At 51.8% G+C, this 13136-nt stretch overlaps 1 protein-coding gene and 1 long non-coding RNA gene across 5 annotated transcripts; one reads left to right on the top strand and one right to left on the bottom strand.

Annotated features, from left to right (window-relative positions):
• Positions 1-78: 78 nt before the first annotated feature.
• DUSP13B (dual specificity phosphatase 13B) lies at positions 79-11392 on the top strand. 4 transcript variants are annotated; one of them, XM_058696761.1, is made up of 6 exons: positions 79-280; positions 2530-2634; positions 3740-3834; positions 7425-7598; positions 9994-10214; positions 10936-11392. In XM_058696761.1, the coding sequence occupies exons 1-6, from the start codon at positions 194-196 to the stop codon at positions 11136-11138; spliced, it is 885 nt and encodes a 294-aa protein (XP_058552744.1). In that variant the 5' UTR covers positions 79-193; the 3' UTR covers positions 11139-11392. The 4 variants fall into 4 exon arrangements, with proteins under 4 accessions (XP_058552744.1, XP_058552742.1, XP_058552745.1 ...); XM_058696759.1 differs by having other exon boundaries at positions 2530-2733; XM_058696762.1 differs by lacking the exons at positions 79-280; positions 2530-2634; positions 3740-3834 and adding an exon at positions 6069-6168.
• LOC131492864 (uncharacterized) lies at positions 11365-12917 on the bottom strand. Its single transcript, XR_009252318.1, has 2 exons — positions 12760-12917; positions 11365-11669 (listed from the first exon to the last, which is right to left on the bottom strand). It is a non-coding gene; the product is annotated as an uncharacterized LOC131492864 (long non-coding RNA).
• Between the last annotated feature and the right edge of the window lie 219 nt (positions 12918-13136).

Here is a 13136-nt window from a genome sequence, read left to right as displayed (position 1 = left end):
TTGGGTCCCTACCCCTGCCCTTGGGTGGGCCAGCTGGTGGGAAAGGGTCTTTCACCAGGATGTCTTCCTCAGCCAAGGTCCTGGTGCACTGTGTGGTAGGGGTGAGCCGCTCTGCCACACTGGTGCTGGCCTACCTCATGCTACACCAGCAGCTGTCCCTGCGCGAGGCAGTGATCACCGTGAGGCAACACCGATGGGTCTTCCCCAACCGAGGCTTCCTCCACCAGCTCTGCCAGCTGGACCAGCAGCTGCGGGGTGCAGGCCGGAGCTGAGGGGCCAGGTGAGGGCTGGGCAGGGAATGAGGGGGTGAGGGGCAAGACTGGGTGCAGTTAAGAAGTGAGAGGTCAGGTCAGGGCTGGATGGGGAACCAGGAAAGGGAAGGCCCATGAGGGCTGGCAGGGGACATGGAATGGGACCAGTTCAGAAGTGGGTTGTCAGGGCTAATGTGTAGCCAGAGGGAGGGTTGAAGGGGCCTGGCTAAGGCAACCTTCCAGAAGGAGCCTTTCTCCTGCAGCCTACTCACGTTCTTCAGACCCCTGAGAGGATGGAAATGTTAGGAAGGAAAGAGGTGGAAAACATATAATGGAAGAGGTGAGGCCTTCTTACCTGGTTCTGATGTGGCCTGCCCTGCTTCCTTGGCCAAAAGCCAGTGGGGGTTCACCTGAACTCCACTGAGGCAGCAACACAGCCGGTCCTGACACCTGTGGGCTGTCTGGACATTCCCACACCTCTGCATACCTCTTTCCCAGGTCCAGATCCCAGCTCCAGCTCTGGGGGGAAAATGGGGCTACAGCTGTCACTCCAGGCTTAGCTAATTTTCACATCAGCCCTGCCTCACCCTTCTCACAATGGAGAAGGAGTACAGGTACTCCTGCCACCAGCCATGGCCTCCTTACCTGAGCCCAGCTTGATATAAAGTTCTCCTGCCATCATGCCATTCCATTCCTTGCCTCAGACCCAGTACCCCACTCCCTACCTGTCCTCCCCCAATCAATCTGGTCTCAGAGATCCACAGAAGCAGCCTCCCTAACTTCATTCCCTCTCAGGTTCTGAGGACCCCTGTAGGACATTAAAGGTCTATCCAGCTCCTTTCTACTTCCGTTTACCCTCCGTCCTGCGGCCCCATGTGCAGTGCATTCAGAGCATTAACAGATGGTCCTTAAGTTACAGAAGAGGAACAGATCCTCAACACTTCCTCCCCCAGGTCTCCCTACTCCTGATGGGGGCCTCCTGTATCCCCAGCTGCCTAGTAGAAGGAGTTGGCTGCTCCTAACAGCAACACTGCTTCTCAGGCTCCCGGCCCACAAACGGTCACCGAGGTGCTACTTCAATTTCTTTGGCATCAGCCCTGTTTTCCTCCAGCTCAGCTGGGAGACCACAGGGACATCTCTTCCTGTGGTGGAGTGGCTGTGCTGGCACCAGCATTGTGAGGGAGCTGCGGTGTCACCTGCCCTTCTTCTCTCACCATGCTGAGGCTGGGTCTGTTTTGTCTGTCCCCAGTAGCCCACTTGCCTCACATTCACATCCCCCTTGAGGGCCATCAGCCAGGGAGCTAAGCCTCCTACCCATGCTGTGCCTTCCCTCATCTCTCCTCAACCCTGACTTGGGCTCTGTGCCTCAGTGCCCACTGGCTCAGAGGGGTTGCCAGCTAGGGGTGGGTGATGGGCCTGGGCTCTCTTGGGAGTTGGAAAAGTGGTAGCTTTCTCCTACCAAGAGCTTCCCAGGATGTGGACTGAATTGCCCTGCCCCCCACTAAAAGCTGTTCTTGTTTCTGAATTGTTAACTGGCACCACTGCCAGGGAGCCATGTAGCAACACTGACCCCTTCCTGATACTTTCAGAAGGATGAGCATCTTGGGGATGGGGATCAGAGCAGGACGGAGAGATAGGTTTAGAGTTTGGGGGTGAGTGTAATGGAAGAAAATTAGGGTTATAGCCGTGGTTGGGATTAGGCCTAGGGCTGAGCTGGGTGGGAAACCACTGTGCGGAGCTCTGTGGGTATGCGGAGCCAAGAGGGAGACAAGAATGGCACGTTCCCATCCTGCTCTCTCCTCTAAACAGGTTCAGGAAACTGGTGGAAAGCAGATCTCTGATTATGCCCAACTGCCCCACTTCCTTGGCTTGGAACCCTTAAATGCCCTGACCTCCAACTTCAATATCTCTCCGTCAGGCGGCTTGGGGGAAATCAGTTGGGCTGCAGCACTGCACACTTCCTTGAGGTGCCACCCACCAGACAGCCTGTGCTACTGGAGTCCTCAGGAGTTGTGCAGTGTGCAGCCTATATGGCCATACACAGCAGACCTAGGGACTCTGAAAGATGAGGGGGCCTTGGGGAAAGGTCATTTCTCTCCATGAGCCCTAGCCCCAGACCTGCCTTATTTCTCCCAGCACCTGTACCCACTTGACCTTACATAGAGGACTCAAGGCAGAGGCAGGTTTAGATGGCAGTTCTTGCCTCTGCCCTGACAAGTCCCAGACATTCTGGGACTTGGGTTGCCTGCCTATAACATGGAGCTCATCTCTTCCCCAGAGCTCGTCATTACTCCCTGCCGCAGGGCTGTGCCACTTTGCTGCCCTGGCACTGGTCCTGTTGGTGCTGCTGGAGGCTCTGGCCCAGGTGGATTCCAAGAAGATGGTAAGAACCCAGTGTGGAGTCCGCCCTAGAGCCTGCTACTCCATCTGCTTCCTCCCGCTGCCTGCACTCCCTGCCAGCCACTGTCTTCAGTCCCTGCAGGTGGGAATGGTCTGCCTTCTCAGCCAATCCTGAGGCTCCTTAGGCAGGGGCTCCAAGTTTCCTGGGGTGGGAGGATGGGAGGAGAGTGGGAGGGGACTCTAAGTGTTCATGATTGCCCTTAGCCATAGCTGCCTCCACCAGCTCTCCCCAGGGCTCAAGGGACCCCAGCAGGGGCTGAGCCCTAGCTCCCTGGAGTTCGGACTTCAGAGTCACCCTGTAGGTGTGGCAGCAGGTGTGCATATGTCTCTGTGTGTGTCTGTCATCTGGGAGTGTGTGTGGAGGAATCCTGAAGTATATATGAGAAGGGTATCTGGAGAGCAGGAAGGACTCTTAACAGGCCTAAATCCAAGGTCCTTAACTGACCACAGTGGCCTTGGAAGGACCTAAAACACCATCTTGCTGACCTCAAGGGACAGTGAGACCTGGGTTAGGAATACTTTCTGGAGGAAAGAGGAGCCTGGCAGAGGGCAGAGTGGCTTCTGGACACACAGCCTCTGATGGCAGGCCAGCGCAGGTCTAAAGGCCTGCTCTGAACCCCACTTACAGCTTTGTTAAGTGTACCCACACTTCCCTCAGCCTGGGTCTTCTAGATCTTAATCCTGGGCCAGTCCTATAATCCTCAGCTCCCAACTAAGCACCCCTGGACCTGAGTTCTGATGTTGACATCACTGCCAGTTTGTGTCTGGTTTTGGCTAGTCTCTTTTCTGTCCTCCTCCATGGAAGATCCTTCTAGCTCTAACCTTCTTTCCATCCTTCATACCACCCTCGAAGGCCAAGGGAGCTTTTAAAATGGCTTATTGGATCTTCTTTCTCCCTGCTCCACATATGCATACACACCATAGCAGACCCCTGCGAGCTGCCTCCACTCCCAGCAAGGCCAGATGCCTGGCTGGGCTTGGCACTGACCATGCCAGGGACCCAGTGGGTGAGTTGGGAGTGTCAGGGGGAGGCCAGAAGAGGGGAGCAGCACATCATGCTTTATAATTAAACTCAAATCAAAAAATAGAAACAGCATCAAGTGTGCGGAGACAGGCAGCTGGAAGCCGGCAGCACAAAGTGGCCGTCAGAGAAGACCACAGCCTGGGCCAGATATCCCCACAGGTGGGTGAGTGCCCCTATTTCAGGGGGGCCACAGAGCATGCTGAGTCATGAGGGTCAGGGCACCTGTGTCTATGTGTGTTGTGGAGGGACTGGGTTAGATTGGAGGACAGAGTGGGCTAGAGATACAGGCACAGACAAGAGCAGAATAGTCAGAAAGATGTGGGCTCGAATCCTGGATCCCATGCTTACTGGCCGCGTGACCTCGAACACATCGCTTAATCTCTCTGAGCCTCAGTTTCCTCATCTGTAAAATGGGGATGATAACGTTATCTGCTTTATAAGGGTACCGTGATGATCCAATGAGAAAATGTAAGCATTTAGCTCTGTCTGGTACACAGTCCATCCTTAGTAGGTGGTAAATATAATAACAATTATTGCTGGACAGAGAAAAAAAACCTTAAGAGACACAAAGAAACAGAGACTAAGCCTCACTGTCCTGGGGGAGGTTACCCTCTACCCAGGATATGGCTGAGGCTTGAAAGGGTAAGAGTAATAATAGTAGTAATGATAATAATAGTAAGATGCACCATTCTGGAGGCATCTACCATAAGGCAGACCCTGTGGGAGGTGCCTTACATTTAGTATTTCATGAAATTCTCACAGCAGCCCCATGAAAAAACTGGCTCGAAGAAGACCATACAAACACCTGACCTGAGAACTGCCCAGATCTGTCCTCCTCCAGGGCCTGCGTGCTGAGTGCAGAGCCCCACTGGCAGCTCATGCTGGCTGCCCGCCTGCCACCCTCCCCGAGGCTTCCTTTACCAGACTCCTCATTCGTCTTGCCCTGAGATCTCTGGCCTCAACTCTCCTGTGGCCACAGTCCCATCTGGTCTGCTTGGGGAGGAGGAGGGGGAAGCAGAGAGCCTGGGGAGGAGGGAAGGCCAGGGGGACGTCTGGAGCTTCAGCTGAGGAGGTGGATGGCAAGAGCTGCCCCCCGCCCCGAGGAGGCCTGTGCCTTGGCCTGCCAGCAGGCAGAGTGGTGTGTCGGGGGCTGTGGAGGAGCATGAGCTCCTACGAGAGGCTGGGGAGAGCAGCATAGACAGGAGGAGGGACACACACAAAGACAGAAAACAAATACCTAAACTTGTCAACAGCGGCAGCACAAGAGCAGAGAAACCACTGCCCACAGAGGCAGGTATTCAGCTTAGGGAGAAGACACAAGAAGGAGGCAGAATGAGGGCCAGAGTGAATGAGGAGAAGAGCCAGGCCTGACCTGTCCCTACTAAATGTTGGGCGCATGCTTCACTCTGTGGTGGCCAAGGAGATGTGGGAGGAGGAGTCAGTCCAGGTCCGGGGGCAGCAGAAACCAGAGGAGCTGCTGTAGCCACTGACTTCCCTTCCTTGGATGTGCCTGGAGCTTGAAGGATGAGTTCTTGTGCAGGGGGCTGGACCCCCAGTAGGATAGAGTGGACAAATGTGGGGTACATCTGTGAGCATCAGGTATGAGAACCTAGGTGGGACCAGACAAGGAGTACCCCAAAGTCCAAGGAAAAGGCCCCCATTCTCCAGACTTGGGTCTAAGGCCCCTAGGAGATTGAAACATGGGCTGTGGCCTAACAGCCCCCAATTCCTGATCCCTCTGCTGGTTCCTCCTCTTCCCAGGAGCCCCCTTGGGACCAGCTCTGTGTCAGCCAGAGCCTGGCTGCCTGCTCCCTGGCACAGCTGGACTGCGATGCACCCAATGGCCACAGGGTGGCGGAAGTACCCCACGCCAAGCTCAGAGGCCAGTGTGGGTCTGCCAGGCTTCCCAGAGCTCCATCTCCTGCAGCTCCAGCTGCTGGCGGTAGACCAGTGTGGCTGTTGGACAACCCTGGGGCCTGGGGCTTTCTCCACCCCAACACACTATGCCACTCCCTACCCTGTAGCTACCGCAAACCCAGCCACTGCTCTCATTCTCAGGTCACACCCCCAGGGAATCCTAAAGTCAGGCAAGGCCAGGATTTTAAACATAAGACAGACCATCGGCCAGACAGGAGCAAAGACTTGCTGGAGGCCACCAAATGAGTTATGGCCATGCTGTCCTCCCTCCCTCCAAAGTTCTCTTTCCAGCACTTCAGGTAGCTTCCATTGGACATGGGAAGCTCAGGGCCAAAAGCCTTTCATCCCAAAGAGATGCCAAGCAGAGAGGGTTTGAAAGGACTGTGCTTCAGTCTACAGCAGCCTAGATCTGCTCTCAGACCCCACCCCCACAGGCTCCAAGGGAAGGACCTGGAATTCTAGCCGCTTCACAGCGTTTGTGTTCTGGGCGGAACCTGCCCCAGCCCAGTTCCGCTCATGTGCTGAGTCCTGTCCCTGTACCCACTTCCCCATTCCTGGCCCCAGACCATGCCCTAGGTAGGTGGCAGGCCATTCAGCCTGCCCTGAGAGGTCACAGTGGGGGATGAAGGGGAAAGCTGGGTCTTCACTTCCACCCTGCCCACTGGCTACCCGCTGGGTGAGCTTGGCCAAGCCAGTGGCCTCCTGGGTGCCCATTTCTCTTCCTGGTCCTGGAACTGCCTACCAAAGAGAAAAGATGTTCTTCCCAGTTTGTACCTTCCCTAGTTACTGGTTGAGGGGGCCAGGGACAAGTAGCCAAGATAGGCACTCCTTCCCAGCACAGCACCAGACCCAGGTTCTGGTGCCACAGATAACCCAGCTCTGCAGGGTCCCGGACACACTCAGCCAGATGACTCCTGACACAACTCACCCTCCCTGGGTGAGGCCTGATCTTCAGCACTGGCCTGAGTCATGGGGGTAAGGAGGAAAATCCCAGGGCCTATAGGCAGATGTGTGACCCCAACACTAGGCTCTCATGTAGAGACAGACGGATTAGTAGTGACCATTCTCTGGAGTCCCCAATGATGGCAAGTGGAAGGCTTAGAGACAGAACTGAAGGAACACAACTGGATGGAAAACCCAACCTTGCTACTTATCACCCATATGGCTTTGGGCATCACTTAAAAATTCTCTCTGACCTTCAGCTTCCTCCTATGTAAAATAGGGAACTACCCCAAGTGAGGCCTCAGGCCTATAAAAGCATCAGTTTACTTAGCACAGAAATACCAACAAATGTCAGTTCATGGCCCAGGCCCCCTTATTCCTGAGATGGGCTCTGCCCTTCAAGCACCTGAAACTGGGAGGGAATGGGGACCTGGGGAAGTAGCAGAGGAGGGAGCTTGAGATGAGCTGCCAGGATGTGGGGGCCTCCGTAGGTGCCCTCTGAGAGCCATAGTCATCTGAAGTCCTATAAAGTCCCAAATACCTGTGACTTAAGGGACAGGGTCTTCACTGACTAGTTGCTACAAACAGGGAACTCCGAGGGCCTTGTCTCGGAAGCCAAAGCTTCCACCATCAGGGACCTCTGGAAAGTGCAGGAGAGAGCTTCTCAGCTTCACAGGGGTGACAAGGGATTGATTCCCTTGTTCCCTGGGGAAAGGGTCTAGGCCTCAGCCCCACCTGAGCTGGTTAATAACCTCATCCAAAATAACTGAGGCCCTTTTTGCAGCATCCCAGTGGCACCTGGGCACTGCACCATGCCTGGGCCTTTCCATCAGCTTGACCCACAGGTAGGGATCCTGCCCCCAACCACCACAGTGTCCACTGTGTTTCAGAATGAACTCGCTGCAGAAGCAGGACCTCCGGAGGCCCAAGATCCATGGGGCAGTCCGGGTGTCCCCCTACCAGCCACCCACACTGGCCTCCCTACAGCGCTTGCTGTGGGTCCGTCGGGCTGCCATGCTGAGCCACATCAATGAGGTCTGGCCCAACCTCTTCCTAGGAGATGCGTAAGTACTACCCACGGTGGGAGGTAGAGGGGACAGAAGGAGAGCCTCTCCCAGAGTCCTCCAGGGGCAGAGGTGGCACCCTCTTTGCCTCCCACCATTTCTTTCCACATGTTCCTTTCCTTCTGTATTACTATTAATTTTAGCTGTGGAAACAGAATACACATAAGAAAAGTGCATAGAGGGGCTCATTCAGTTGAGTGTCCGACTCTTGATTTCAGCTCAGATCACGATCTCAGAGTCTTGGGATCAAGCCCTATATCTGTCTCTGCTCTCTCTCTCCTTCTGCCCCCTCCCCCACTCACACACATGCACTCTCTCTCTCCCCCTCTAAAATTAAAAAAAGAGAGAGAGAGAGAAAGAAAAGAAAAAGAAAAAAAGAAAAGAAAAAAGAAAAAAAGAGAAGTGTATAGAGCACATATGAACCATTTAGCCATCCAGGACAAGAAATAGGAGATTACTTATGCCCTAGAAGTCCCAGTCATCATAATCCCTTTCCTTGTAGATAACTACTAAGTATTGAAATAATTATTTCCTTGCTTTTCTTTATGGTTTTAACACCTATATACCTGACAATGTAGTTAGTTTTGCTTGTCTTTTAAAGTCATATGAATGGAATCCTATTGTGGATTCTTTGTGCCTGGCATCCTTTGCTCGGTGTTGTAAAATTCACTTGCATTATATGCAGCTGAAGCTCAGTCATTTTTCATTGCTGCATACTATTTGTTTGTATGACTATCCCATAGTTCATCCATTCTATTGTACGTGGGCATTTGAGTTGTTTTCACTTTTTGGCTATTATGAACAGTGATCCTAGGAACAGTCTAGTACATGGTTCCTGGGAATACACACACCAAGTTTCTATAGGGTGTATATGTATAAAGAAAGTAGAATTGTGAGTCATTTCCCCAAAAGTTTTCCTAAAATTTGGAATATATGGATGAATATACGTGGATTTCAGACATTTTCCTTAATATTTAGAAAATATGGTTCAATATCTTATAAATAATATGGCAAGTATGCTTTCCCCACACCAGATAACCAGTTATAAAATCCTTGTTGACTTTTTAAAAATACACACACATGGGGCATGTAGGTGGCTCAGTTGGTTAAGCATCCTACTTGCTCAGGTCATGATCTCGCAGTCTGTGATTTCAAGCCCCGCATCGGGCTCTGTGCTGAGCGCTCAGAGCCTGGAGCCTGCTTCAGATTCTGTGTCCCCCTCTCTCTGCCCCTCCTCCGCTTGTGCTCTGTCTCTCTCTCTCTCTCAAAAATAAATAAACGTTAAAAATAAAAATATACAGACATAAACGCTTTGTCACATTTTTTTTTTTTACAGAAATGATACCTCTTTCTAGTCCCATTTTGTAATCTCCTTTATGTAGAAAGATTTTTTTTAAAGCTTTTTGAATGGAACCACACATCCTTTGAAAACATTTTTAAACAAAGTTCTGTACCCTGCATTCTTTTTAAGTTTATTTATTTATTTGAGAAAGACACAGACAGTGCTAGTGAGGGAAGAGCAGAGACACAGGGAGAGAGAGAATCCTAAGCAAGCTCTGAGCTGCCAGGGAAGAGCCCAATGTGGGGCCAGAACTCACAAAACTGTGAGATCATGACCTGAGCTGAAACCAAGAGTCAGACGCTTAACTGACTGAGCCATCCAGGTGCCCCAATGTAACCTGCATTTTTCACAGATGCTCAATATAGCACAAACACCTTTCCTTGTTTACCTGCAACAATCTACAACATTTTAGTGGTTGCATAATATTTCATTTAGATATACCATACTCAGTCTCCTATTACAAGATAGTGATTTTTTCCAATTTTTCACTATCTTGAATATCATTAGGTCCAATTTATATATGTCTGTGGGCACATTTTGGGTTTTTTTCAAGTTCCTAGAAGGGGACTTGCTGAGGCAAAGGATGTATATATTATGCATATATTTTTTAATTTTTTTTTGTTTATTATTTTTGAGAGAGAGAGAGAGAGAGACTGAGAGCAAGCAGGGAAGGGGCAGAGAGAGAGGGAGACACAGAATCGGAAGCAGGCTCCAGACTCTGAGTGCTCAGGACAGAGCCCGATGCAGAGCTCAAACTCACAGACCATGAGATCATGACCTGAGCTGTAGTCAGCCGCCCAACCGACTGAGGAACCCAGGTGCCCCAATATATTATGCATATTTTTAAGGCTTCTGATGCATGTGGCCAAACTGCCCTCTAGAAAAGTTGGGCTGCATGAAACAGAGTCTTGATCATCTGGGCCTGTTCACTGTTTCTAGTCTCACACTTGGAGGAGGGGTGGCAGAGGAGGGAAGGGGACAAGTTCCAGCCCAGCCAGAGGTGACCCAATGAGACCTGCCCCACCTCTCAACGTCCCCATGCCCTCCCTGCAGGTATGCAGCCCGGGACAAGAACAAGCTGACCCAGCTGGGCATCACCCATGTCGTGAATGTTGCTGCGGGCAAGTTTCAAGTGGACACAGGTGCCAAGTTTTACCGCGGAATGCCCTTGGAGTACTATGGCATTGAGGCTGATGACAACCCCTTCTTCGACCTCAGTGTCTACTTTCTGCCTGTTGCTCGATACATCCGGACTGCCCTCAGTGTTCCTAAAGGTGAACTGCTGGGGAAGACACTGGGGTGGAGGTGGGGGTAGGGATGGTGGTGAGGGGATGGGATCTGGGGCACTTTTCCCAGTAGCACTGGTGGGTGGGGTGTCCAGAGCTACAAACATCTTCAACAACCCTCCCACCCCATGGAGCAAATAGCTACTACCATTTAGTGAGTGTCCCCTTCAGGGGACCAACAATCACAGACATAGCTAAGGTCTGATGTGGTTCAGGGTAACCATCCCTCAGTAAGAGGTCTGGCGTTGGGCAGAAGGTACACAACCTAGCAAAGGCTAAACAGACCCCTCTAAGATGAGGCCTTGGCATAGGGCTGCAGGGATAGAGGAGAGGGCAGAACTAAGGGGGTAAGGGACACTCCCTCTAATCAACCACAAATCCAGGGGACTCCAGGAATACTGTCCCCTCTCCCACCCTTTACAACAGGATGGCAGAGTTGGAAAGGATGCCAGAAGAAGCACCTTGGACCTGGAGAAGGGAATCCCAGCTGTTAACCTTAGCTGGGCCACTAACTTGCTCCGTGACCTTAAGCCAGTCCCTTTCCCTCTCTGGGCCTCAGCTGCCCCATCTGACTGTAAGAACATTGTCAGTATTCCAGGGTGCTGTGATAGGTGGGCTGAAGGATGGCCAGAAGCATCTCCAATTCCCGCTGGGGTGGGTGGTCAGTGTGAGGGCAGGTAGCTAACGCTAGGTTGGGTCTTTCCAACAGGCCGTGTGCTGGTACACTGTGCTATGGGGGTGAGCCGCTCTGCTACAGTTGTCCTGGCCTTCCTCATGATCTGCGAGAACATGACGCTGGTGGAGGCCATCCAGACGGTGCAGGCCCACCGTGATATCTGCCCCAACTCGGGCTTCCTCCAGCAGCTCCAGGTTCTGGACAACCGACTGGGGCGGGAGACGGGGCGGCTCTGACTTGGTGAGCAGCCAGAAGCCCTGACCTTCTGGCCAGCATGGCCCAACCCAACCAGCCTGGCCCTGGGGACAGCAGCCTCTGCTGTTTCCAGTGACCTTGAGGTATAAATAGCAAGTGGGGGCTTAGCTGAGGCAGAAGCAGGGAGAATTGAGTGGTGACCTTTAGCAGGTGGATTTCCCTGACCCAATCCAAAGATTCTTTATACAAAAGAGAGTTCAGTCTGTCTCTATAATAAAATGTTCATCATAATAAAGACAGGAGATCTTCTGGTGGTTTGTGGGGGTGGTGGCTTACTTTCAGGATGGCCACGAGAGCCCAGAAGGCTTGCCAGCTCTGAGTCAGCATGTTGGCAGCCTACAGAGAGAGTCTGAGTCCATGTTGAGTCTTCGTGAAGAAAGAGGGCACATGAGGATCAATTAGTAGTATCTGCCTTGGGTACAAAAGGGAGGAGTGGGAGTACGAGCGCTGAGAATTAGCTGGCCTTTTCCTCATCTTGTCCTCCTCATATCATCACCCAAGAGCGAGGTTGTCTGAATAAAGACCAAGGTTCAGTCCGTCACCATCCTCCTCCATGCCCACCCCATCAAAAAGCGATCATCAAAACTTGCTGTACAAATAACATCTTTTGAATCTTTTCACTTATGCGTACTTTCAAAAGGACAGACTAAAACAAGCACCAACTGAGAGAAGAGGGTCTAGGGAAGAGACAGCCCAAGAGTCCTGGGTGAAGGATGGTTTTATGAAGCAGCAAAACATTTAGTTCCAAGATTCTTCGTTTTGTGCCCTAATAGCACAATACGAAAAGCCCCAGGTTCCTCAACTGGAGCAAAGTGTCACGGGCTGCTCTCCTCCCACCTCTCAGGCTGCTCCTATTTAGCCCTTGTCTCTTCCAGCTGACCCTTAAGCCTCAAGGTTTCTCATGGTTCTGGCTACTGCCTCTTCTCTTCCTTACAGTTCTCACTCTGCTGGGGGGGGGGGTCCCTTTGCCCCCACCCCCAGCCTCAGTTCACATCTCTAGGCTGATGACTCCTCTGAGTCAGCCCGGTTTGCTCTCCTGAGCTTCAAACCTCTGTATCCCACTGCCCACCTCTATTTGAATGCTGCACTTGAATTTCAAACTCAGCTGAGCTTTTCCGCAGCCTCACCCCACCAGCTGAACTCTTCCTAGTTCTTCATTTTCGTGAAGAGTTCTGACAGCCACCATTGCTCAAGTCAGTGATGGGTATCATGTCCCCTTCTACAATTAGCCTATTGATTCTACTTCCTCAATACCTTTGGGACCCGCTCACTTAGCTTCATCTTTGTTGTGAGGATCCAAGTTCAAGCCACCCTCACCTCTCACTGGATCCTTGCAGCAGCCTACTATTGGTCTCTCTGCCTCAAGCCCTGCCCCTCCAATATCCATACACAATCTTACTAAAATGGAAATCTGATCACATTGCCACTCTGCTTACAACCCCCTAAGTACAAACACCTTGACAAAGTATAAAGATGCTTCATTATCTGAGAACCTTCTTGTATCTCTAGCCTTATCTCTTGTAATTCTGTTTCTATACACACTGTGTAATTAAGAAATGGTAGATCCACTTGCAGTTTCCAGAATGCACCACATTCTCTTACCTCTGGCACTTTGAAACATCCTTCAGGTTGTACCACCTGAGTGTACCACCCTCCCCCACTTTCACTGGGGTCTCTATGAGGTCTCAGTTTAGCAGTTACTTTTGGGAAACCCTCCTGGACCCTCCAAACCTGAGAGAAGTGCTCCTCTTCGAACCACCAAAATGCCCACCCACCTTCTGTGACATCACCTGTCACTCTGAATCATAATTTACTGGTGCCTTATCATTCTCTTCCAACTGGCTGTTTCTGACCAGGCTTCTTCCCATGGTCTCAAAGCTCCCATGGCTCCCACACCCTGGTTATGACCCTGCCCTCAGGCATAGCTCTGTGCTTGCGTGGACCACAACTACAGGTTGGCACCGCTGGCACCAGGTCTT

The sequence above is a fragment of the Neofelis nebulosa genome, chromosome 13 (assembly GCF_028018385.1).
Source record: "Neofelis nebulosa isolate mNeoNeb1 chromosome 13, mNeoNeb1.pri, whole genome shotgun sequence".
In the NCBI taxonomy this organism is placed as follows: Eukaryota; Metazoa; Chordata; class Mammalia; order Carnivora; family Felidae; genus Neofelis; species Neofelis nebulosa.
The sequence above is the reverse complement of the archived record's forward strand: the minus strand, read 5'-3'. Positions and strand labels throughout refer to the sequence as shown.

What these genes read in the sequence shown, in the direction of transcription:
- DUSP13B (XM_058696759.1), top strand. Translation starts at nt 194, where the DNA reads ATGGGTCTTCCCCAACCGAGGCTTCCTCCACCAGCTCTGCCAGCTGGA. An exon ending in AACCTCTTCCTAGGAGATGC is followed by an intron (nt 7,599 to 9,993) that starts GTAAGTACTACC and finishes CCCTCCCTGCAG; the next exon opens with GTATGCAGCCCGGGACAAGA. An exon ending in TGCCCTCAGTGTTCCTAAAG is followed by an intron (nt 10,215 to 10,935) that starts GTGAACTGCTGG and finishes TCTTTCCAACAG; the next exon opens with GCCGTGTGCTGGTACACTGT.